The sequence below is a fragment of the Hemisphaericaspora subhashii genome, assembly GCF_019202705.1.
Source record: "Hemisphaericaspora subhashii strain CBS 10753 chromosome Unknown scaffold33, whole genome shotgun sequence".
Lineage (NCBI taxonomy): Eukaryota > Fungi > Ascomycota > Pichiomycetes > Serinales > Debaryomycetaceae > Hemisphaericaspora > Hemisphaericaspora subhashii.
In genome coordinates, this window is record NW_026057383.1 from 85,214 (window position 1) to 111,420 (window position 26,207).

The 26,207-nt window shown below is 35.6% G+C and overlaps 9 protein-coding genes across 9 annotated transcripts; 6 read left to right on the plus strand and 3 right to left on the minus strand. All coding sequences in view use genetic code 12, as the record gives it.

Moving 5' to 3' along the window:
- Window positions 1–251: 251 nt before the first annotated feature.
- Window positions 252–1,259, plus strand: J8A68_005104 (uncharacterized protein; the record flags this gene model as incomplete). The annotated part of the gene is made up of 1 exon (XM_049409135.1): window positions 252–1,259. One exon carries the CDS (start codon window positions 252–254, stop codon window positions 1,257–1,259), a length of 1,008 nt encoding a protein of 335 aa, XP_049261642.1.
- A 1,643-nt stretch (window positions 1,260–2,902) lies between these two features.
- Window positions 2,903–5,947, plus strand: HMG1 (hydroxymethylglutaryl-CoA reductase (NADPH); the record flags this gene model as incomplete). The annotated part of the gene is made up of 1 exon (XM_049409136.1): window positions 2,903–5,947. One exon carries the CDS (start codon window positions 2,903–2,905, stop codon window positions 5,945–5,947), a length of 3,045 nt encoding a protein of 1,014 aa, XP_049261643.1.
- Window positions 5,948–6,660: 713 nt separating this feature from the next.
- Window positions 6,661–8,445, plus strand: STR2 (cystathionine gamma-synthase; the record flags this gene model as incomplete). The annotated part of the gene is made up of 1 exon (XM_049409137.1): window positions 6,661–8,445. One exon carries the CDS (start codon window positions 6,661–6,663, stop codon window positions 8,443–8,445), a length of 1,785 nt encoding a protein of 594 aa, XP_049261644.1.
- Window positions 8,446–8,610: 165 nt separating this feature from the next.
- J8A68_005107 (uncharacterized protein) lies at window positions 8,611–9,099 on the minus strand (the record flags this gene model as incomplete). The annotated part of the gene is made up of 1 exon (XM_049409138.1): window positions 8,611–9,099. The coding sequence occupies one exon, from the start codon at window positions 9,097–9,099 to the stop codon at window positions 8,611–8,613; it is 489 nt and encodes a 162-aa protein (XP_049261645.1).
- A 354-nt stretch (window positions 9,100–9,453) lies between these two features.
- On the minus strand, window positions 9,454–12,456 carry WAR1 (War1p; the record flags this gene model as incomplete). The annotated part of the gene is made up of 1 exon (XM_049409139.1): window positions 9,454–12,456. The coding sequence occupies one exon, from the start codon at window positions 12,454–12,456 to the stop codon at window positions 9,454–9,456; it is 3,003 nt and encodes a 1,000-aa protein (XP_049261646.1).
- Window positions 12,457–13,647: 1,191 nt separating this feature from the next.
- MNS1 (mannosyl-oligosaccharide 1,2-alpha-mannosidase) lies at window positions 13,648–15,438 on the plus strand (the record flags this gene model as incomplete). The annotated part of the gene is made up of 1 exon (XM_049409140.1): window positions 13,648–15,438. One exon carries the CDS (start codon window positions 13,648–13,650, stop codon window positions 15,436–15,438), a length of 1,791 nt encoding a protein of 596 aa, XP_049261647.1.
- Window positions 15,439–15,865: 427 nt separating this feature from the next.
- Window positions 15,866–17,915, plus strand: SKO1 (Sko1p; the record flags this gene model as incomplete). The annotated part of the gene is made up of 2 exons (XM_049409141.1): window positions 15,866–15,874; window positions 15,957–17,915. 2 exons carry the CDS (start codon window positions 15,866–15,868, stop codon window positions 17,913–17,915), a joined length of 1,968 nt encoding a protein of 655 aa, XP_049261648.1.
- A 1,523-nt stretch (window positions 17,916–19,438) lies between these two features.
- On the plus strand, window positions 19,439–23,086 carry MSB1 (Msb1p; the record flags this gene model as incomplete). The annotated part of the gene is made up of 1 exon (XM_049409142.1): window positions 19,439–23,086. One exon carries the CDS (start codon window positions 19,439–19,441, stop codon window positions 23,084–23,086), a length of 3,648 nt encoding a protein of 1,215 aa, XP_049261649.1.
- Window positions 23,087–23,508: 422 nt separating this feature from the next.
- CTN1 (carnitine O-acetyltransferase) lies at window positions 23,509–25,803 on the minus strand (the record flags this gene model as incomplete). Its single annotated transcript, XM_049409144.1, has 1 exon — window positions 23,509–25,803. The coding sequence occupies one exon, from the start codon at window positions 25,801–25,803 to the stop codon at window positions 23,509–23,511; it is 2,295 nt and encodes a 764-aa protein (XP_049261650.1).
- Between the last annotated feature and the right edge of the window lie 404 nt (window positions 25,804–26,207).

The window sequence follows — 26,207 nt, forward strand, 5'->3', positions numbered from 1 at the left end:
ATATTCTGAGATTGGCAAAAACGTATGAAAAGGGGGGCTCTTTTAGTGGGGTAGATTAGTACCGTCTATATAAGGGAATGATCCCATTCCGTCGGTTCCTTCTTTGACAACCAATCAGAAAATATTGAAAGAGTACGTTAGAGGCTGCTATCCGCATGTTTAGTTAGCGGAGTAAAGGTATAAATATGAGTTCTAAATCCCAAAGATAGGATCCAAATTCAATTGATTTTATCATTATCGCAAACACCAAGATGTCTTCTACTACTGTTTTGGTCACGGGTGCAAATGGTTATATCGCCCAACATCTTGTTCAACAACTTTTACTCTCTGGTTATAAAGTAATTGGGACGATTAGAACAAAGGAGAAAGCGGAGAGGTATTCCAAACTTTTCAACAATGAAAACTTAACACTTGAAGTAGTTCCCAAATTAGAATCCAAAGGAGCAATTGATGAAGTCTTGAAACAACATCCAGATATCACAGTTGTTGCACATCTTGCTACTCCACCAACGTCCGGAAACGACATAGAAAATGAGATTATTAAACCTACTGTTGACTTCGCCAAAAATGTCTTTGCCTCGATCAAAACTCATGCTCCTCAGGTTACAAGAGTTATTTATGCGTCTAGTATCTTCGTCATGGAGCCACCAAATAAATTATTTGATACCACACATCCACTTAAAGACAACACTTGGCATGAATTAACTTTCGATCAATCAAAATCGGATAAAATGTTGGCTTATTGCTATTCCAAAAGAATTGCCGAAGAATTGGTTTGGGAATTCGTTGAAACCGAGAATCCAAATTTCAAATTATCAACAATCTTACCTGGTGGATCATATGGTCCATTAGTGTTCGATGAAGATGTTACTGACCCAATGCCTTCCTCAAGTAATTTCCTTTGTCAATTAGTCACTCTCAAAAAGGAAGATCCAATCCCACAATTTGGACTTCCTACTACTGATGTCAGGGATGTTGCTAGAGCAATTATAGTCGCTTTTAATTCGGGGGCAGCAGTTGGGAAACGATTAGTTGCGGTGAATGGGAAATCAACTAGCGATTTATTAGTTGAGCTTATTAGTAAATATTTCCCAGATAAATATGATTTACCCGATGTTTCGGTTGACGTTTCACAGTTTGCAATTGATCAGTTTGATAAAAGCAATGAGGTATTGGGGTTGAAGTATATTCCGCTTGATAGAACTGTTATAGATTCTGTTTCTCAGGTATTGAGAGTTAAGGAAAAGGGAACCAGTTAATCGATAAACTAATATGGTTGAAGGAAATCACGGGGAGGCTTTTTTTTCTAGTTAATTTTATAGGTATGTAGGCATTCTTATCATCTGAAATATATGATTATTTAGTGCATTTAATTAGTCTCTATTTGTGTAGCGAATGAGGAGTGCACACTTCCTATGTCACCCCTCCGCCTGTCAATAAGAGCCAAGAATTCCAAATGGTCAAGAATTTGGGCTTACATGCCTTCTTGATAAAGAAATTTCTTGTGAAATAAAGAATCAACAGACTTTCTCTCTTGTTAGATTAGATTGTCATTTAACCAAATTCCATTGTTCAATGAAGCTTCTGAAAATTGTGGTTCTTTGCAGCCATTTCAAACCTTACGCAGGTCTAAATCAGGCAGCAAAAAAAAAAATAGAAGACGCGTCGCAAAAGTTAATTCGTCATGCCGAATTTTTTCCAGTTCGAGAAACTGTAACATCAGGATACTTGGATCTAAAACTTAGATCTAAAAGGATCTATGCAATGAAATTTCCACTGGATTGACATAAAGTAGGATTCCGCCAACTTCAGTTGGGCGACCGTTGCATCTTGTTTCAGTAGGTATCAAAAAATAAATCGTTTTTGCAGCCAAAAATAAGCCGTTTTAATCTGCATGGACTAATCAAGTAGTAGACGTCTCTAAATTTGTAGTTAACATTACGATGCTAATATACAAACAGCAATAACATAATGAGAACTCCCTTTCATAATTTGATTCTGGTTATCTTGCTATCGATGTTTCATGTAATACAATATACTGGGCTACCATATCCAATCAGCCCACGTCCAATTGTGTACACAAAGCCGGCAAAAGTGATGAGGAGTATTTCATAATAAAAGCCAAATTCTTGGTAATTACTAATTAAAGATTTTCATCAAATGAAACTAAATGAGAATTCCAGGTGGGGTTTATATAGTGACGTAAATAAGAAATTGTAAAAGATAGGGGGGGTTGCATTAACGGTTAATTATGAATTTATATTTCCCAACAATATTAAAAAAATTCTCGTCGTATAAGAAAAAAGAACAATAAGATAAAAAGTTTAAATTTAAATTCTAAAAAAAAAAATCTTTCTTTGAACCACAACCATTAAACAAACAAACGGCTACAAACAGGAACATACACACATTCTTTCTTTTCCAACCAATAAACAGAATTCCATTAGCTATTTCATTTTGCTATTCAAAAGTATATGAACTCATCATATATTAACTAGCTATATAATCCAAATCCAACTGAATCCTACCATTCATTTAAGTTTTTGTTCCCAATTCTCCTCCTTAAATTACTTTTACTCCACCTCCTCCTCCTCCTCGTCGTATAAAATTTTGTTCGTTTGTGCAACCAAAATCAATTTCCGTTTTCCCTCGCATTAAAATTACTACTACACTGCCAGACCACCGACTGGAAGCGAACGAAAAATTTCAGATCCAACTTTTTTTTTCTTTCTTACTTAATTAGCACACTACCAACCAACTTTTATAACTTTATTCAGTTAGATTCAACTCAACTTAAAAGAAGTAGGAAAACGTCTGTTGATAGTATTCCACTTATAATATCCCCTCCAAAGTTCAAAAAGGACTTATTTATAAAGAAGAAGTAATAATATTCCACAGAAATATGCTTAGCTTCATTACTCAAGCAACAAGCACTATAGCCAAAACTGCGGCTCATCGTCCTATTCAATTTATAATCATTCCTTCATTACTAGCTTCAATTGCTTATTTATCTATAGTAGAGGAATATGTTCCAGACTCATCCAGTACTTCACAAGAAGGTATAAATTATTATCATCTGCCTGATATTAAGGATGATTGGATTCAAATTGACGATTTATCAAATTATCCTCATGATGTTACTCAATATACTGTATGTCCATTAAAATTTAAAAAAGTTCATAATTATGATGTACCTGAAATAACAGATTCTTTTCTTGGTGATGATGGTCAACCAATGGTTATAATTCCTCAATTCAATTTAGAATCTTCTTTAAATTCTTTAGATAAAATTGTTTCAGATGATGGTATTACTTGGAAAGTTAGATCATCTCATAGATTTTCCAAATATTATGATTATTTTAAGAATGGTATTTTTAATATTAGAGATGCTATTCGTAATGCTGATAATTTCGATATTATTTTAATATTTGTTGCTTATCTTGCCATGTGGTATACTTTAATTAAAGTATTTATTGATATGAGACAATTTGGTTCAAGATTTTGGTTAGCCTTTTCAACTTTAGCATCTTCAATATTTGCATTTTTATTTGCTTTATTCACTTCCATTAAAGTATTAGATATTAAAGTTTCACTTTTAAGTCTTTCTGAAGGTATTCCATTTTTGGTTGCAATTATTGGATTTAAACATAAAATTTCAATTGCAGGTAGAATTCAAACAAAATCAACTATAAGTACTGAAGAAGTTCCTAAAATTGTTTCAAATGCCATTCTGTCCCATACCCTTTCCATCTTAAGAGATTATGCTGTTGTTATTGGTGCTTTAGCTTCATGTGCAATTTATGCTAACCATTTAACTGGTTTACGTAACTTTTGTATCTTGAGTTGTTTGATTTTATCATTTGATTTATTATTAGTTTATACTTTCTATTCAGCAATTTTAGGTTTAAAAGTTGAAATTAATCGTGCTCGTCGTACTGAAGATTTACAAGATGCATTACAAGAAGAAGGAGTTTCTTCATTACTAGCTGCTAGAGTTGCTGAACAATCATCTACTATTGAACATCCAAATGAAACTAATTTCTTCACAAAGACTGATACTTCAGTATTATCATTCAAAGTAGCTATGAGTATTGGATTTTTCGCATTCCATGCTATGTGGTTAGGTAGTTCTTGGTTATATAATACTTCAAGTGATGAATCACCATTTTCAATAAACAATGCGGATGTTGTTCCTAGATTGGCTAATGAAATTATTCAAAGAATTGATATTGGAGAAAAAGGAACTATTGTTACTATGTTACCAACTAGATATTATATGCCTTTAAGTACATTGGTTCAAATTGAAGATTTATTATTTATCGCTTTAAAGAAATTTAGTGATGCAATTATGGATTCAATAATTTCTAAATTCATTTTATTTGGATTTGCAATTTCAGTTGTTGTCAATGTTTATTTCTTGAATGCATCAAGATATCAAAGTTCAGCTACTCAAAAATTAATTGAACAAGAAATTGCTAGACCAAAAGAAGAACAAGCCAAAAAAGTTGAATATGAAATTGATGAAAAACTCCGTTCTTCAACCGATGAACCACTTCCATTAGAAGAATGCATTGATATTATGAAGAAAGGAAAAGTCAGAACCTTAACCAATGATGAAGTTACTTCTTTAGTAGTACATGGGAAATTACCATTATACGCCTTGGAAAAACAATTACAAGATAATACCCGTGCCGTCATGGTTCGTCGTAAAGCAATTGCCCAAATCGCCAATGTCCCAGTCTTAGAAACTGCCAGATTACCTTATTTACACTATGATTATGATCGTGTTTTTGGTGCCTGTTGTGAAAATGTCATTGGTTATATGCCATTACCCGTTGGAGTTGCTGGTCCATTAATTATCGATGGATCTCCATATCAAGTCCCAATGGCTACTACTGAAGGTTGTTTAGTCGCATCGACAATGAGAGGATGTAAAGCAATCAACGCCGGTGGAGGTGTTTCTACTGTTTTGACTCGTGATGGTATGACTCGTGGTCCATGTGTTAGATTCCCAACTTTGGCTCGTGCCGGTCAAGCTAAATTATGGATTGATTCTGAAGAAGGGCAAAAAACTGTTAAGAAGGCATTTAATTCAACTTCAAGATTTGCAAGATTACAACATGTCCAAACTGCTTTAGCTGGAACTTTATTATTTGTCAGATTTAGAACCACTACTGGTGATGCCATGGGGATGAATATGATTTCCAAAGGGGTTGAATATGCCTTGAAATATATGGTTGAAGAATGTGGTTGGGATGATATGGAAGTGATTTCAGTTTCCGGGAATTATTGTACTGATAAAAAACCAGCTGCCATAAATTGGATTGAAGGTCGTGGGAAATCGATTGTCGCAGAAGCTAGAATCCCAAGTGATGTGGTTCAAAAGGTGCTAAAATCTGATGTTGAAGCTTTGGTTGAATTAAATATTTCCAAGAATTTAATTGGATCAGCCATGGCTGGTTCAGTTGGTGGATTTAATGCTCATGCGGCAAATATCGTCACTGCTGTATTTTTAGCTTGTGGTCAAGATCCAGCTCAAAATGTTGAATCATCAAATTGTATAACCTTGATGAATAAAGATAAAGTAACTGGTGATTTACAAATTTCAGTTTCTATGCCATCGATTGAAGTTGGGACTATTGGAGGTGGAACGATTTTAGAACCACAAGGGGCAATGTTGGAATTATTAGGAGTCAGAGGTCCACATCCAACCAATCCTGGTGATAATGCTAGACAATTGGCTAAGATTGTTGCATCAGCCGTGTTGGCTGCTGAATTGTCTTTATGTTCGGCTTTGGCCGCTGGTCATTTAGTTCAATCTCATATGCAACATAATAGAAAAGGGGCCGTCCCAGCTGCTCCTGCTGCTGTGAATGGAAATGGAAAAGCTAGTGAAGAGGACTTGAAACGTCTTAAAGAGGGGTCAACTATTTGCATAAAATCATAAGTTGAGTTGACAGATAGTTAGAGAGTGTGTGTGAGTGTGGGTCTGTCTTTTAAGGATTTTTTTTAGTTTAATTTTACTTAGAGAAAAAGAAAAATTGGGGGAACTATATAATGTATAATTGTTTGGTTGTATTTAATTAAATCTTTTTGTATAATTTGTGAAAGAATATCAAAAGCATTTTTATTGTACTTTAAAAATTGTTTGCAATTGTAAGGCATTCTTCTCTATGTCTTTATTTGGGTGCAAAAAATCGCCGCTTGCAACGACAGTCCCTGACTCAAATGGTCATGCATGAATGGTCTATATTCAAGACTAAAACATTGCGAAGGAGCCATGGTTGCATTTTCCAGAATCTATCATTTTATACATATCTCCGTTTATGTTACCTTGTTGTATGAAATGTAGATCGGTTAGTCTTACTCAAAAGCATTATATTACCAGTAGGAAGAACAAAATTGACTCTGTTATTGTCCCCACCGCTGTCGTATAGTCACGACATTACTTTTAAATATGTCGGTTTCGCGACTATTACGACANCACCGCACCGCAATTTTTTTTCATCCCAATTTCTTTTTTTTTTTTCGCCGCGGTTGGTAGCTCTTCCGTCAAAGTGACTCAGATTTTTCTTACCAACCAACTTTTAAACTTTCTCCATCTCTAACCGAAACTCAAAGTCCAAGGTCACTACAAAAGCATAGCCCGTCAAACGCAATATGATGTACACGTCGCCATCACAGGAGATAGGTGTTCCTATTCCAAACATACCTCATGCGGTATCAGTCACATTACCAACTTGGGAAGCAACTGTTGGTTATGAAGAAGGTGAGAATTGGGTAGTTTCAAAGATGAATTCAGGATATCCTCGATTTTTCATCCATCCTATAATTCAAGAATTATGTAGGAAGATAGAATATAAATATGGAAGAGAGGGGGAAAGGTGTATGGTTTATCCAAGTTATAAAGTAGCTAAACGATGTCGAGAATTTATTAAATCAAAACTGGAATCTCCACTGGTGAAAGTTAGAGTTTTACAATTAAGTACTCCTCTGCCAAAGACTGAAGAAGAAAAATCAATGATTGTAGAAGCTAGTATTGGGGTTGTATTTTTCCAAGCTGATGTTTATCATTTAGCTAAAAATTATTGGCAACATTCAGGTGAAGGAATCAGCTCAAGAATGGGGGAATATATCTTGAATGAATTATTCGAAAAGGAAAAAGATCAAGGTCCACACAGTAGGAGATCAAGTATGATGAAGTCAGAACTTCAAGCACAAAAGATCCAATCTCGTTCTCCTTCGATCAGTGCCAACAGATCTCATAGTAATTCAAGAAATGGCAATAGCAATGGAGTTGTAGATGAGCTAGATAAAGAACTTGATACGTTCATCGAACAGAAGCACGGTAGAGTCTTAGATTTGAAATTTGCCACTGAAGCTAAAAGGGCATTAAGAAGAAGAATCTGTGGGAAAGCTGATAAATCAAAGAATCAAATGGAAGAAATGGAAAAGGCGAAAAGAGGGAAATATTTAAGTGAAACAGACGTTTACCTATTCCCTTCAGGAATGGCATCGATTTTCTATGCCCATCATGCATTATTAAAAACTTCCAAACAAGTTAAGAAATCGGTATGTTTTGGATTCCCATATGTTGATACTTTAAATATCTTAAAGAAATTTGGTGCAGGGTGTTATTTCTTAGGAATGGGAGATGATGAATCTTTGGAAGAACTTGAAAGAGAATTAGCAGCTGGAGAAATTGATATAATGGCATTATTTTGTGAATGTCCATCGAATCCATTATTAAAAACTCCAAATTTGAAAAAAATTAGACAATTGGCAGATCAATATAATTTCGCTGTGGTGGTTGATGAAACTGTAGGGAATTTCTTAAATATTCATGTATTACCTTATGCCGATATGGTTGCTTCTTCATTAACCAAGGTGTTTTCCGGTGATTCCAATGTCTTGGCAGGTTCATTAATTTTAAACCCCTTGTCATCATATTATCCAACATTAAAGAAATTTTTCAATGAAGAATATGAAGATTTATTCTGGGCAGAAGATGCATTATGGTTAGAACGTAATTCACGAGATTTTGCCAGTCGAGTACATAAAATCGATCAAACTGCTGAACAAGTCGTCGAATTATTGTCTCAATCTCCATTAATTTCAAAAGTTTATTATCCATCTTTAAGTGCATCCAAAAAACATTATGATGATATTAAGACACATAATGGTGGATATGGAGGTTTGATTTCATTCTTATTTCATGATCCTGATGAAGCGGTGAAATTTTTCAATGCAGTGAATTTACATAAAGGGCCTTCATTAGGTACGAATTTCACATTGGCTTGTCCATATGCTATCTTGGCTCATTATCAGGAATTGGAAGAGATTGCACAATGGGAAGTTGATCGTAATTTGATTAGAATTAGTATTGGTTTAGAAGATCCGGTTGATTTATTACAAGTGTTAAAGAAAAGTTTAGATGCTTGTTAGATTATATATAGTACATAACAGATTATTTTAATAGAATCCCCATTGCCCTTGTATTACTATACACAACTTAACTATACCTCTATTCATCTTCAACTTTGTTTAAAACGATGCTGACCTGGGAATTTCACATGTTCACAAGGTCTTGGAGGATCACCTTCAATTGGATCATGTCACCTCCCCAACATACCAATATCTTTCATTATTTTCAAAAAACCATACCCAACCATCCAATGCTTCCTTAATTTCCTTCTCATCCAATCCTCTCAAATCATAAGTCAATTCCCCAGGATTCATAAAACATCCAGTCACATAGACACGACTGGCGTCTTTTCCACTCAATTTATTATAGGGTCCTCCTGGGCCATACATCCTGGTTCCCGCAGTCACATCATATACTCGATGATTGACGGCTACGTATATGGGTAATGATGAGTCGGTCCCGTTGTATAATGCTAGTTCGGATATGCTTAGATTGAGGAGGGTGGGGGAGATGAAACGATGTTTTAAGTAGGATGGATTGATCCATTTTCCTTCATAGCCCCAAGTAGGGGTGGATGTGAACCACCATGATAGGAAGGCGTTTAGGAGGAGGAGTCCACTGAGGATTTGGAGGATGTCTATAAGATTGAATCTGTTTCTCGCTTGTCTTGTCATTATGTGGGTGGAGTTTAAGGAAGAATTGAGTGAGATTTAGAAAATGAAATTTGGTTGATTTGAATGATGAGAATATATAAGGTGATGCAAAACCAAACTTCCTAATAATTTTTTTCTGGTTAAAATTTTGGCTTCCAATGACGTAACCAAATGGATTATCAGAGAAACAAAAGGTACACACTCTTTAGGAGAGACTATAGTGGATAAACGATATCTTGTGCTACCAAGTACAATACCATTGTTGCCAATTGACTAAAAAAAAGATACAAATAAATAAATCTCACATTTGATACAAATACACTATACAATAAATAAATAAATAATAAATAATTAAATAATTAAATCCATTCTCTATCAATTAAAAAAAACTTCATCTCTCAATTGTCCAATATTAGTATTATTATTACTAAAATTGATTCCATCAGTAGCATCATCAGTACTCAACAAATCAGCCCAAAACTCATCATTCAAATGCATATATGAACTCTCCAAATGATCAGGCTGGGCTAAATTAGGATTAAACCTACCCATAGGTACACCGCCAATTGGTCCGTTGGAAACACTGCCTGGGATAGAAGGGAGTCGATACATTTCATTAGTGAAATGCATGGCGGGTGGTGGGGTGAACTGGGGTGTCGTGCCGTTGAAGGAGAGATGTGACATATGTTGTGTTTGCTGTGGGTGATGTTGTTGCATAGGGGGATTGAATTGTCCATTTGGTGGTTGAGGTTGCTGTTGTTGTTGATCGGTGACGCGAACTGCAACTTGACGAGCTTGTTGGGAGGGAGATTGTTGAGTCAGCATTGATTGTGATTGTGGAGGTGGTGGTAATCCAGTAACTGGAGTATTACCAGCTGAAGCAAATGTAGGAGGAGGTACAAATTCTTTCATACCAGTTTCTGAATTTGATCGTTTTTGAGCGTTTTTACTTTCTCTTCTTACACTTGCTGCATACGATAAAATATCCAATGGGATTGAATATTTTTCTGCATCATCACTAGCCGCCAACAGTGAGTTCTTCGTTTGTTTATGGTGATGGGAATGACGATCAGATGATTCAAGAGGTCTCAAATTCTGAGGTGTATCACCGTTATTCTTCTTTAATAAATCTTGTACTTGTGCAGCATAAGTCTGAATAAACAATTGTAATACTAATCTTGTCTTTTTCAAAAAATGATTAGATGGATGCAGTTGATTAGCTTGTTCAATTAATCTATTAGTCCTTTGGATTGCAGTTACTGCATGTTGTGGAACCAAATCCTTTTCAATCAATGAAGGTAAGGACATTATCAAATACCTTAATCTCAATAACATCCCAGCTGTATATATGATTCTTGTCCCATGGAATAATGGACTCAGGGCAACTTCAATACTTGTCAATTGATTAAATTCATCCAAGGCGTTCAAGCAAGAATTCGTACAATTTGCAATTGATCTCACTGCTTTAGGGTCTAATTTCACTCCTCCTTCAAGATTCTCACCATCGCCGCCTTCTTCATCTGAGTCTCGGGTGAACACATCAGCTAGACAAGGTTCATGCAAGTAAGCCTCCACCGAGAAATAATAGGCCAAGTTAGCATGATCATCGTCTTTAATCTGATGTCTAATCACAGTCAAGGATTTTTGTAATTCTTGAATTATATACAGTGAGGTACTGGTTCTTTTTTCGGCAGTATCTGGAGCATGAATTATATGATGGATTTTGTCCAACATATGATTCAATCTTGAAAATAATGCTAATTTTCTATATCTCTCTTCCAGAGATTTTTCTAATACACAACAACATTCTTCAACATATGGAGTCCACCTGACATATATCCTCCTTCTTAAGATAAGACAAATACTAATACTTGTGAAATAGATCGTTAAGATCAAGGCACGATATTCATTATTTCCCTTATTGGGGTCAACTTTTTCAGTCACTGATCCAACTCCATTATTATATAAATATGTCGATCTTGATAAAATTCCTAAATCATGTAGCAAAGAAACACAAATTGTATTTAATAAATGATATCGACGTTGTCTAAACAATTCTGGACTATTATACCATAAACACAACACCAAACAACTCTTAATCAACTCATCCGATTTCGTTCCGGCAACCATAACTTCTACCGAAACAGTCCTAATTGCTTCATTATCTATCATTAATCCCCGATCAGCGGCAGATTCCAGTTTATCAACATATAAAGTATTAGTCACCGACATTATCGCATTGAAAAGAAATGGCTGCTGAGTCCTAAATTCGTCAATTGAAAGGTTATCCGGAATATCAACCAAGGGGTTCAAGGCAAATATCTGTTCTTTATAAATCTTCACCCTTTCTGCCGCCTCCTGAGGCGAAACCAAGCCGGCAGAAACCATATCAATAGCAGAATTGCCTTCTTTTAATAAGCGTGTACGACGATCGGCAAGAGCATTAAGTTCACTAGTTATATCGGTGAGTTTTGAATTGGAGGATTCTACTAAGATGGTTATTTCTCGTTCGAGATCGAATTTGGAGATAAAAGGTGGGGAACTAACATCCAGAACTGTGTCGTTGGTGCTTTGGGTGGAGTTTGTTCTTTTGTGAGTGTGTTGGAAATTCATGCGTTGGGCAAGTTGAGATTCTAAGGTTTTGACTTTTTGTTTTAATAAAAGAATCTCATTATCTTTTTCATCTGGTTGAGATGGCTGTTGGGGCACAGTTTCTACTAGGGGTACAGTTGGGAGTACGGGTGGGATAACTGCTGGAGCTGAAACGGGGGAGCCGGAAGTGAATAACCTTTGAACTGGTGTTATTGTTGTGAACCGAGGAGAAGGAATAGATGAATTTGCCAATGAATCATTAACACTAATCATTCCTCCTCTTGACATTACTGTTGATAATGGTTGAGCTTGTGGTGGGCCAGCATATCCCAAAACGGGTGTGGTTGCGGCTCTACTAGCAGGTCTTGAATCAGTATTGGTGGAAGTTAAAGTACTACCAGCGGCAGCTTGGGCATTGGCTTCAAGTATATCCGCTTTCTTTCTTCTCTTTCTTGTTTGAGTTAAATCAATCTCACATTTTCGTTTGGCATTCAAACATCTTATACATGAACCAGCGGGGTTGTCTGGATCTGAAGGTGTACATTTTACTTTTAGTGTATGACAACTTTTACAAGCAACGGATCTTCTTGTAGATTTGGATTTTTTTGTACCTGTTGTAGTTGATGATGGTGTTGGTGTTTCTGTAGGAGTAGGTGAATCTGATTCATTTGATGTTTGTTGTCTATTGGGGTTGTAGGTTGTGGTTGATTTTGATATCGGTGAAGAAGTTGGATCGGCGATTTCTTTGACCGATTCCGAATTAATCAGTCCTGGAGGAAATGACATTATTTTGCGTTGATTGAATTTACAAATACCAAGAAGTAGTGATTGTTATTACGTTGATACGCTTAGTCTATAAGTATTATTTGTAATGGATATAAGTAAGTCTGTTGTATCAAACCAGGGGCATACGGCTGTTACAAATAAGTATTTATCAATTGGTAAAAAAAGTGACAGTTAAATAACCGTATGAAAAATTCTTTTTCTTTTTAATTTTATTTTTGGGGAAGATTTTTATTGCCGTTGATGCAACTCTCCAGACAGATGGGATTTTTTTTCTTTATTTCAAATGTGTGACCGGTCAAAGCCGGGCTAATAATATTAAAAATAGGAATCTGTCATTTATTTGAAGATGACGTCAAGTGAATAGATGACTTCTATTCAGATAGAATTGATAACTACGGTGGGATTGCAGAAGCATTTAGGCTATATAAACTCAACGAGCAAGATAAGGTGGGATAGAGCATAAGAATTTTAGTTTGGATTTTGTTCAAGCCGAGGCAATGGCGAGGCTTTGACACTAATAAATCTTGACAGAAAGACATGTCAAACTGATCATTCTATCGAAAATAGACGGTATACTGACAACCATTCAAACATCTAATAGGTTTCTAGTAAGTTAGGATCGGAAAGACACCCAATTAATCTAATCCGTTCCGTTCTATCCGTTTAGATGATACCTAAGATTTTTCACTTTTCTCTTTGCATCAAAAGAAAAATGACCAACGATTTGACGCGCGTTGAAATTCTGGAACAGGAAAATGGACCCTCGTCACGTGTTTGATTTTTTTTTTTTTGAGTTGTCCACGAAAATCTTTGTGATCATTGATACAACATATATGAAACCACGTCAACCACTATCGTCAGGACTAGTAGGCTTTTAATAGAACAATACGGGTGTCAATCAATTGTTCAATATTGACATAACAACTTAAAGAGGAGACTCTCGTTAATCTTATATACGCTAAATCTCAACACAAAATATTATATATCTAGCAATATATAAGCAGCACACATTCCCTACAAGACTATCCATTCTTCCCAATGTCTTTTTCATTCGGAACTCAAAATATATCTCGGGGGAACACATACAAGGATAAACCAACAGGAAGTACACTACCATTATATTATAAGGACAAACCAAATAAATTCCGTCCACTTTCACATACTTCGCGCACGACAAAGCATAAATTAATCATGTTATTTAAAGCCTTCATATATGGATTAGGATTATATGCAATCTATCATTTCGCTCAATCTGGTGGATTGCTCAATATTGGTGGTGGTAGCATTGGTTTTGGTGCTAGTAAGAGCCATTGGGCTGGTGTTCAAGCAGAAGTACGTCAAGCGATGTTGGATTCTTGGCATACTTATGAGAAATATGGCTGGGGTTATGATGTGTATCATCCAATTAAACAAACTGGGGAAAATATGGGTAAGAGACCATTGGGTTGGATGATTGTTGATTCATTGGATACATTAATGTTAATGGATGCTAAAGAAGAAGTGAACAGAGCTAAGAAATGGATTAAAGAAGATTTAGATTATGTATTTGATCAAGATGTAAATGTATTCGAAACTACTATTAGAATGTTGGGTGGATTATTATCGGCATTCCATTTAAGTCAAGATGATGTTTATTTAGATAAAGCCGTCCATTTGGCTAATTTATTACATGGTGCATATAAGAGTCCTTCCGGAATACCTTATGCTTCCGTGAATTTAGAAACTGGAGATGGAATTAAGAATCATGTAAATGCAGGAGCTTCATCTACTGCAGAGGCTGGTACTGTTCAATTAGAAATGAAATATTTGGCAAAATTGACAGGAGAAGCTGATTGGTGGCAGTTAGCAGAAAAGGTTATGCAAGCATTGGAAGCTAATAAGGCACGGGATGGATTAGTTCCAATCTTTGTTAATCCTGAAACTGGGAAATTTCAAGGTAGCTATATTCGATTAGGTTCAAGAGGGGATTCATATTATGAATATTTATTAAAGCAATATTTACAAACGAATAGTCAAGAATTGATTTATTGGGAAATGTATCGTGAATCGGTTGAGGGAGTTAAAAAACATTTAGTTAAAGAATCATATCCTAATAAATTGAAGTTCATAGGTGAGTTAGAAAAGGGAATCGGTGGTGGATTATCCAATAAAATGGACCATTTGGTTTGTTTCTATGGTGGATTATTAGCATTAGGTGCAACTGAAGGTAAAACCATTCAAGAAGCTAGAAAATTACCTAATTGGAATGAAGAGCGTGAAGCTGACTTCAAATTAGGTGAAGATTTGACATATACTTGTTATAAAATGTATCATGATGTTCCTGCTACAGGATTATCCCCAGAAATTGTTGTTTTCAATACTGACCCATCAAAGAATGAAGATTTCTATATCAAACCAAGAGATAGACATAATTTACAACGTCCAGAAACCGTTGAATCATTGTTTTATCTCTATAGAATCACAGGAGATAATAAGTATAGAAAATGGGGAGAAGAAATCTTTGAGAATTTCATGAAATACACAAAGGTTGTTAATTTGGATGGAGAAGTATCATTCAGTTCATTACAAGATGTAAGTCAAGTCAATAAAGACAAAGTTGCCAAATTTGCCGATAATACAGAATCATTCTGGTGGGCAGAAACCTTAAAATATCTTTATCTTTTATTCGACGATACTAACAAGATCCCTTTAACCGATTATGTTTTCAATACGGAAGCACATCCATTCCCAAAATTTGATCTTAGTGATCATTTAAAGACTGGATGGAGAAGAAAGATTGATGAAAATCAACCTCCAAGAATGTTGGAATCAAAAGTGAAGATAGATAAACAAAAATTACCAGAAGCTCAACCCGTAAATAAACCATTGGAAGAAGAAGCTAAAGAAGCTGTTAAAGAGAATCCAGAATTGGCTAAAGATGAAAATATCGATGAAAAACGAGAAAAGTTGAATAAGATTATTGAAAATTTGGATAAGAATTAGGCAGTTGTTTTGTAGATCTATCTTTAGCGTTATAGCAATTTCTAATATGTACAGTAAGAAGTTTATAATAAAATATAGGTACCCTATCAGTTAGAAATTTTAGACATGTATAGGCGAGCAATTAGACAATGCATTTCGTTAACTGTCAATAACAATTCCGGTCATATCACGTGCAATAGAATAATTCCGGTGGTGTTGATGATAAACAAAAAAAAAGAGGAGGAAAAAAATTCTTACGTCATTCATGAAATAGATTTCCCTTTTCTCTTTTTTTTTTTTAATTTCAATAACATCATCACGCTTCCCAAGTTCTAAATATATCTACAAAGAGACAATAAACAAAAGATAGTGAAAATTTTAGCAGTCGGTAAACATCCATCCATCAACTAATAACTCTATTGAAAGAAAGGAATAACATCTGACGATAATGGCAGAAGTATGTTTTTAGTCACTTTACGTATTTGACATTTTTCTTGAAAAAGGTAGCATTACTAACAACTGGTAACCCTGTTATTTAGCTGAAGACAACATTTGATTTAGAACCAAATCCATTCGAAAGATCTTTCGCAACCAAGGAGACATCCGTATCCATATCTGATACATCCATCAACCTTAAAGCTGCAGAAGCAGGAACTAATAGTGGTAGAGAATCCACCTCATCGATATCTTCATCCACAAATAAACACAATTTACGTATTCCCAACATCTCAAACCTAAACTCATCAAACGCTAATAATAATAAACTCCCAGGCATAACACCACCTCCATTATTCACGCCAGGAGGAGGAAGAAGATTGCCACCACCATTAGGAATGTCCCCAGGAGGAGGAGGGGTGAATGATCCTTCCACGGGTCTTACGGCTGGTCCAGGTCCAGGTCCAGGTCCACATCCCCATGTCCCACCACCTCCTGGTTCATTATCTAATCCGGGCACGCCTGGATCATCAACGTTGTGGAATAGCCTATTGAGTACTGCCACCAACCACCAACAACAACAGCAACAGCAACAATTACACAGTCAGCAACAGCACAATGGATATAATCATTATAATATGATCAGGAAGGGAAGTAGCAATATCGTACCCAATGCCAGTGGTCTAACGCCCAATGAATCAAATGTAAGAATGGGCCCAGGTGGTACTGGAATAAGTAGTTTGGGATTAACCCCTGGAGGAGGCTTGGCTCATTTTCTGTTTGGTAGTCTGAATGCAGTTCCTGGGTTGACAACTCCTGGTGGGGGATTATTGTTGAATGGACCAATTACGCCTGGATTATCGAGTTTATTGGGGATTGCGCCAACTACGACGAGTGGATCTACTTCTGGTGGTGCTGCGAATATGTTGCCACCTGTGAATAATGCCAACGGAGGGAATAATAGTAATGGCGGTGGAATGAATGCAACACATCCGACTATTAAGGAGGAAACTTATACTCCGGTTGTTTCTCAACAACAACCACCACCACAACAACAGTCGCAACAGGATGTTGGAAGAGAAAATCAAGGATATGTGGATGTTTATGCATCTCAGGAGACTACTACTAAGCAATCTCCAAGAAAGAGAAAGAGCAGTATTAATAGACAGGATTCGGAGCAGGCAACCAAGAGAGCCAAGGGAACAAGGGGAAGGAAGCCAAAGGATGCCAAAACCAAACGAGACAATAAAAAAGAAGAGGAAGAGAAAGAAAATGAAAGAAATGAAGGAGTGGATGATACAGAAGATGAAAAGCGTCGCAATTTCTTGGAAAGAAATCGTGTTGCTGCTTCTAAATGTCGACAACGTAAGAAACAATTAGCACAAAAGATGGAAGAAGAATTAGCTTTTTATCTGGCTGGATATCGAGAACTACTGGCCCAAGTTGCCAATTTACGTAATCAGGTTATAAACCTAAAGGGAATTCTTGTTGGTCATAAGGATTGTACACGGTTGCTACAAGCAGTAGGTGGGTCGGACGTGTTGGATGGGATTATCCAACAGGCTAATTTCGCTACTCAAGTGAGTGCAGGTGCGAGTGCTCACGAGAATATCACATCTATCCCATCGACAATTCCTACCACTTTGAATAATAATAATCAAATCCAGACCCAGTCACACCAGCAGCAACAGCAACAGCAACAGCAACAACAGGGTAATATGGTTCAACAACCGGTACCAATTGTACAAGTGACAAACTTAGGAACAACCGTTGCTACATCATCACAACCATCCCAATCGGGTCCAACTTCCGTATCTGTGACTCCGGAGATGTATTCTACCTCACAAGCACAAAGTGGACTAGCACCAGCACCAGTAGGAGTGAATATTGTGGGACATCATAGTATGACCGATTTACCTGCTGCGGCGGCGGCTGCGAGTGCGAATGATGCGGCTATGTTATTGAGCAGTAATGCGATAGGAAATGCTGGAAATGGAGATTTGAGGGCGATAAGTAGTATGTCGAATTTAGCTGCTATGAGCAATCATCAGAGACAGTTTTAATGAGAGTGTAAGAGAAGAAGAAGAAGTGGTGGTGGTGGTGGTACATTTTGAGTATATGTGTATGTAATTTAGAGATTTTTGTATTGTTTATTCTATACCTTTGATGTGTTTATTTGTATTAATATATTATTTGTCAAGAGTTATTTGTAGTGTAATGTAGTTTATAAGTATTTATCGAATGTAAGGTCGGGTAAGTTGTTACGCTTTCTCGGTATTAAAGTTTTTTTTAGATTAATGGTTGCAGGTACAGGGTTCAAGGGGAGGCTTAATGTTTTATAAGGGGAATGTAAACAAACGGGTTGGAAATGTTGCTGGGGACGCGTTCGTGCAATGACAAGAAAGATAATTTTGTGTTGAGCGTGTCTTATACAATAAAACAATAGTTAACTGAAACATTCGACACGTCTAGAACATTTTAGACAAGAATGAAAGTTTCATAAGAGACAATATGGTACTTTGTGGAAGGGATGAGAGTCATAGAGTAGAATAAGGATTTATTGAAATGTGGGTTTGTCTGTGTGAATATATGGTCCCTTTTCTATCTAATAGGGAAGTCGGGAGATGGCGAGATATTTACACAAAGTGGGTTAATACTATTTATAGAAGTGTAATATTGGAAAAGGGTGTGTAAGTTTTCCTGTATTTAAATTTAAGGTTTTTTTTTAAAGTTTTCTTAATTAAAGGGCTCAAAAAATAAAATTCAACCACTAAATCAAAAAAAAAAATTCTTATTTAAATTTTTAATTGTTTCTTCTGTTTTAAATTTTAATGATTAATTAGATTGTTGTTGTTGTTCGTTTCTTGTGGCTGTAAGTTTTATTCTTAATCTTAAATTCTAATAGAAAAGTCAATTGAATTGAATTAAAATTAAGAAGCTTTTCTTTCTTCTATTTGACACTCTTCTTTTTTACCTTTTTGACAATTTAATAAATTCAATAACAACAACAAGTTAGATCTATTCATTCCCTTAACACTTACAGCTTACTATCAGATCTAATCGATTAATTGTGCTTGTCATCTAATATAAACAGTACACACTACATCCCAACAATATTCTTACGCATTCTGATATATACTCATCTAAAGAAATTCACAAAATCAGACATCCATTCAGATCAAGTTCCATTGCCCTGCTTGCAATTCCTATAGTACAATCTTAACAGAGTTGCAGCATTGATCCAAAACAGACATTGCTACTGATTAACAGTCAAGAGAGTTATTTGCAACACTCATTTACAATTCCAATTTATCATAAACAGACATTCAGACACACCCTTCCTAAACAGACAGACAGACAGACAGACAGAAAAGCTAAACTACAGTTTCTGCATACATTCACAGATTCTATAAAATAAATTATTTTTTTAGAAGCCAATTATTTTTTATTACGAGAGAAATTAAAATATTTTTTTTTTGTTTGCCCGTTGTTTACTTTTCATCATTCAGGGAATAAAATTTATTTCATCAAACTCATTCCATTTACAGATACCCACTTATCAAACTATAGTATAGACTAAGCTATAATGACAGTAGCTACAAGTGACATACAATTGCCTAAACTACCAGATAGTCAGTATGCTCCAACCAATGATTTAACAACTTTCGTTGATGCCGGTATAATTCATCCTGATCAATTTACAAGAAAGAATTTAAGGGCAATTATCCATATAATAACCCAAGATTTAAAGAAGAGAGGTACTAAAACATCATATATATTCTTACCATTCAGATCAAAAGTGAATGATTATAAATTAGAAGAAGCTTTAACTATATTATTTCCAAAAGGTCAACTTATAAATTGTGAAGATAATGATGCTTATGTTGAATCACTTTTATCAAATTTTAATGAATTTACTTTGGTATCAATTTTGAAATATATTTGGTCTCGATTACCCAATAATGAAATTATAGGTTGGGATGTCTATTTAGAATTTAAACGTCGTGAAAAGGAACAAGGATATCCTAAGAAAGCATTTTTAACAATCATGCCTAAATGTTTATCTTCACCAGCCCATGCATCTATAGTATATGATTTCCTTGATTTATTATTAGGTATAATATCAAATTCTCAATATAATTATCTAAGTGGAAGGAAAATTAGTAAAATGGCAAGTTTTTGGGCATTTAATCCTATGAAAAGATCCTTAACAAGTCAACAAGAATTTGATTTCATCGAGGGAATAGAAATGTGGAGAAATTCCACTAATGCTTTATTTCATTTAGTTTTATCATTCTTAAGATCAATGTTACCTGAAAATGACATGGAAACAATTAAATTACCAAAAGCATTACAATCTCTTTTAGTTTCCAATCAATATCCACCTAGTGATGAAAAAGAAGCTTTAAGAGATATGATTACTATCCCTTGTGTATCGTTAGAAACAACAATCCCTTCTAAAGATCCATTTGAATTGATTGAAAAGGTCACCAAAAACTTATCATTTGATAAAAAAGATGCCTTCCTTTCAATTGAGAATTATACGATTTTAAAGAACATATTCTCAAAGAAATCAACTAAAGAAATCGTCGGAACTTTAACTGATGAATCCCAAAGAATAATAGGAAGACTTACTTCAAAACCTATCCAATCAAATTATAATCTTTATCCTGGTTGGTACGTGCCATCAGAGGAAGAGGAAGAGGAAGAAGACTCGGACAAGCCCATAGATTCCAAAATTACTATTCGAGACGTATCAATCCAAGACTATTATATTTGGACCTGGCTAGCTTCCTTATCCAGTGATCAACCATCTAAAGCAAAACAATTATTCGGTAGATCCTTAGTTGTAGAAGCTAACTTATTAGGATTTCAGAAGTGGATAGTGATAACTGAGAAAACCATGCACATTGAAGAAGACACCAAACTGAAAATTCATCAGAAACATATCACGATGGACTACAAACGAGATACATTACCTCCTTTGCCTCCACCAGTACCAGTGGAAAAGGATCATCAGAAACCACCACCTCCACCCGTGGAAAAAGACAATTTTAAATCAAATGTCTTGCCTCCAATCCCTCAGGAAGACCAAAATACTCCAAATCTTACAAGTAGTCATACGTTTGCTCCACCAAAGGTATATCATTTTGATGATGACGATGAGTTTTCTGATCAAAGTTTCAGTGATGAATTTAGTTATATATTTTCTTCCAAATCATTATTATCTATTGATCCAAATGAGACGAAACTGAGTGAACCAAGTAAACCACTACCAGAAATTGCACAAGAACAGGACGCACATCAGGCCCCACTTGTTTCGTCAAGAGATATAAGCTCGGCATATAGATTCCTTAAGTCCACCCCAGAAGTGATACCAAAAACCAAGAATCCAGTAGTTAGGAAAGCTCCACCAACTTTGTTGGATCCAGAAGTAATAATGAAAGCAGAGCCTAAGAAGAGTAATATGGTTCAAGGAGGTAATGAAAAGCGTGATAGTGATGATAGTATTAATGCCTCATATGAAGCATATCATGCAGCAGCAGAGAGACAAAAGAGTTCTATTAAGGATAATGATTATTATGGTACGGGTGAAAGAATACTTCCATCTCCAGAAAGTCAAATTAGTGCCAGTTCACAATTATCTGAAGAAGTAATTAAGAAACAACAAAAAACAGAAGAAAAACAAGTGGATGAAGAACAGTTCAAGAAGGGTCAAAAGAAAGCACAATTAGCTCAGATTGCAGCTGCAACAGCTGCTGGATTCCCATTTGCATTTTTGCCATCTGACAAACCACCTCCACCACCTGAGAAAGCAGTGGAAACAGCTCGTGCAGTTTCTGATATGTTGAAGACAACCCCATTTATAATTCAAGTTCCTGAAACATCACTGAAGAATATAATAGAAAGTACAATTGAAATGGAATTGCCTCCATCTCAGCAATCTTCTGGTGAAAATAGTGATCTGACAATAATTCAAGATTCATCTATATCTGTAGCTGATTCTCCATCTCCACCACCTCCACCTCCACCAAAAGATACAAGTATGATAACTACTCCAAAACGATCTGCAAAGAGATTAATTGTTCCAGAATTACCACCTCCAAATTTGGATTTATCACCTCCACGAATGGATATTGAATCTAATTCAATGGGATTTGTGGCTTCTCCAATTCCAGATACAATTGCCGAATTCCCTTCTGGTGCCAGAACTAGTCATGGATCATCATCAACGGACGAAAAATCATACATTAGTTATTCACCACCAAAATCTCCTCAAAGAAGAAGTTATTCTCCACGTTCTCCATCTCCTCCAATGTCACCCGAACATCATCGTCTTCAACAAGGTCATAAGGTCCAATCATCACCAGATGAGTCTCCAGAATCGTATACAACTGCTAATTCTGGTTCTCCAGAAAAACTACTTCCAGCACCAATGGGTGGACAAATGATTCCAAAGAGAAGATCGGGTGTTCCAGCCGGGTATTTCGGTCCCCAACAACTGCCATTATCACAGCAACAATATCAATCCCACCCAGCCACACCACAGCAACAGCATCAACAACAACAAGTTCCTCCACGTAGGCGTTATTCAGGAGTTCCTCTGGGATTTGTTTCACCACCAGTCCAACAACAACACCACCAACAACAACAGGGGGGATATTTGGGCCCAGCCACCCCACATCCTAAAGCAAGTGTTCCAATAGGATATTCTATGAGTACACCTCCACAACCAGGATATATGACCACTCCACCACTCCCCAGGGCAGCATCTCCTAGCCGTGATCAAATCCATTATGTCTATCCTCATCAACAACCTGCCGGATATAGACCCAATGGATCCAATATGAATGCATTCCTGTTGGCATATATGCAGCCACCTCCAGCTATGATGGGTCGTTCTGGATCTCCGTTCAAGGCTGTTCCACATCCGCAATATCCCCAACAACAACAGCAGCAGCATCAGCAGCATCCATATCAATATGGAAGTCCGAAGTATAATAGTGCAAGTTCGCCATCATTACGTGGTGGAGCTGGTGGGTTGAAGCTGCCGTCTATGCAGAGAAGGAATGTGAGTGGTGGAAATGTGCAGAGAGTGGGAGGAATGGGAGGAATGGGAGGAGGTGGTGCAGATATGTATATGATCCCTGTTGGTGGAAAACATAATAAGAATACGAATGTGAATAAGGCTGATTTGAGAAGTGCTTTTATTTCTGGAAGTTTTGGGATATAAATTTAATAGTGATTAGTTTAGATTTATTTATAATTGATAGTTTACTATGTAGTTAAGATTACGAACATTTTTTATAACAATGATTCAAGTCAAGCTCTCATGTAGTATGTTTTGTAGTTGAATACTCGAGAAAAGGACCGTAATTTTGTTAGCTTTTATATTCTGATCAAGGAAAGATAGCTTAGGGGTGTCTTCGAAATAGCCTTACAAGTTAGCAAGGAACCAAGGCATGCTATGTTCATTGATTCCGCTTGATTATTCTACGAAGTAAAATACTAGACTAACTTTAAAGTTAACTTACTATACCCAACTATCTCATAAATATATATATTTGACAAAACGGACATATAAATTATGTACTAAAAACTAAAAACACAACAGAATAAATAAAATAAATAAATAAATAAATAACGAACACATCTCTAATATTCAGACAATCTCAACTTCTTACCAATTTCTCTAGCACTAAAACCGCCACCCACAAGTTCATTCATATTCAAGAATGGAGGTTCTGGACTTTGTCCTCTACTCTTAATATCATGTTCACCCATATCGAAATATCCATACCCACCAAGCAAACTGCTCAAATGACCCGGTTTTGTAGCTTGACTTTCAGTAAAAATGGCTTCTGCGGCTTTAGCCAGGGCAGCGGCTTCACGTTCAGCTTCCATCTTAGCGGCCCTAGAGGCAGCCGCTTCTGCGGCAATACGGGCAGCTTCTTCGGCTTTGGCTTTAGCGGCGGCGGCATATCTGACTCTTCTACTAGTGGCTTGGATTTCTAACAAGTATGAATTCAAGGTGGTTAAGAATCTTTGAGTTTGTCTGTGTTTTGAACTTACACAAATGGAAATGGAATCATCTTTTAGGATATATCCGATCCCGAAACCATTTGCACTTACTGGACCAAAACCGAATAATCTAAGTGATGGATTACCACAATTTGAAGTTGAGATGATTGTGTTGTTGAGTTTATCCCAGCCTGCATCGGCGAAAATATCTGGTAATTGTCTCAAAAGATCTGATTTTGGATTGTTGATGTCGTCTCCAACGACGGTATGTTCATCATCTGTATGACTGTTAGAACCTTCTTCTTCCATATCACTTGCATGGAGTTGGTCTGCTTCATCAACATATCTTTTCCAAATGTTAAACAACCCATATAAATGTCTATCGACCCCTTGTCCAGAACTTGCTAATCTAGTTTGTGCGGAATGAGCAGCACATGCTTCAGTTAAATATTTCAATTTATCTTCATCACTAACATTTGAATCAAAGAATTTTCTAACAAATAAGTTGGATTCTTGAGAAACAGTACGAATTGCTTCTGTACGTCCATGATAAAATTGTTTAGTCATAGCTGGTTCATAAGTACATTCAACTTTTCCATAAAGGGCATAATAACTTGCTTGGAAAGCCATTTGAACAAATGCATCTGGGGAGAATTTGATTTTCTTTATATATGTGGAACCATAATTTTTGAATTCAAGATGACGGAATTCATTTTGATTGATTAAATCGGATAATCTAGTTTCACCAAATCTTAAAGCAAGTGAAAGTTCTGGAGTTAAATCCCATTCTAATTTCCTTGGGATTGTGATTAAGTTTTCTGTTTCATGGATTTCATAATTATGAGTTGTGTTCCATAATGAAGGAGTGTTTTGATTGATTGTATTGGCAAATGCGAGGATGGAATCTGTGTAAATATCAGAAACAAATCGAAGAACAGTGTGACCATCAATACCAGTATGTTCGAAATTAATCCCGGCTTTCCCATTTTTCGTGATTATGATTTGTAATTTATCATACCATCTATTTGTACAAGTACCAACTTGAATACCTTTATCAAGAATACTTAAACCACAAAGCATATTTTTTGAAAGTTCGGAAAGATCATTAATTACAATATCATCAAAACAAAGGACAAAAAGGGCAGAATCGATAATTCCCAAGATTTCATTATTGATTTTATTTTCAGCAATATTATGAATTCTAACATTAGCCCAAACACGTCTATTTTCAGTAGTTAAGACCCCAAAGGAAGATTTAGCAACTTCATTGGAAGGTGTAAGTAAAGAATCATGAATAATTGAAGTGAAATTAACACTTAATTCAGCTTCAGTAAGAATCAAATTATTATCTGAATCCAATACATCAAACCAATAAAATTGAGATTTTGACATGACAATAATGTGATTTGCTTTTGGATCACTTTGCATCATACAACCATCACTTGTTGGGATTCTACTGGCACCAAATAATTTAGTATATTGATACATACATAATGGTTTACCATTACGTAAAGTATCTACTGATAATTCTTCATTTTTCAAAGCTTGAATGAATTTTAAACTTGCCATAGTTAAAGAAGTAGCTCTTTTAACTTGTGGATCAAATGGAGAATGTTCATTAGTAAAAGGATCATCTTCCAATAAGAAAAATGGATTAAGATTTAAAACAACGGGTGAATCATAATTAAGATAAGCATCATACCAAAATTGTTCAATATAAGAAGGTCTTGTTTTAGCATAATTTCTTAATTCAGTATCTAAATAACTACCAACCCCTGATTTTAAGAATTTTTCAACTGCTGCTACTGTTTTTTCATGTTCTTGTTCAGTTTGTAAAGGTCTTAATACTTTTAAATAATTAGTACATGTCTGATTTAAATCTGGTATTGGCAATTTTTGTAAGGTATCTTGATATTGATATGTAGTCATGATTGTGGCACTTCTTTCTATATATATATGTTTCACAATATCAAATATCTAATTGGATAATTAAAAAACAAAAAGGAAGGGAAAGAAATAGAAAAAAGCAATCAGAAAAGAAAGAGAGAAAGTTATGAAGAGAAATTTATGGAAATTGTATTCCATATTTATAGTTTTAAATTGAATGAAAGGCAAAATCGTCAGTTTGTTAATTTAAGCGGGAAATTAAATTGTTACTTTGGTAATTAAGAAAAATTTAAATTTATTATTTTACATTTCGGAGTTCAAAATCGGAACCAATTTTGTTTTATTTTATTTTTTATTTTTTTTATTATTTAATTTTTAACAAGAGTGAAAATGAGAAAATATCCCCAGATTTTTTTCTATAGTGTATCAAATCCTATAATGGGGCT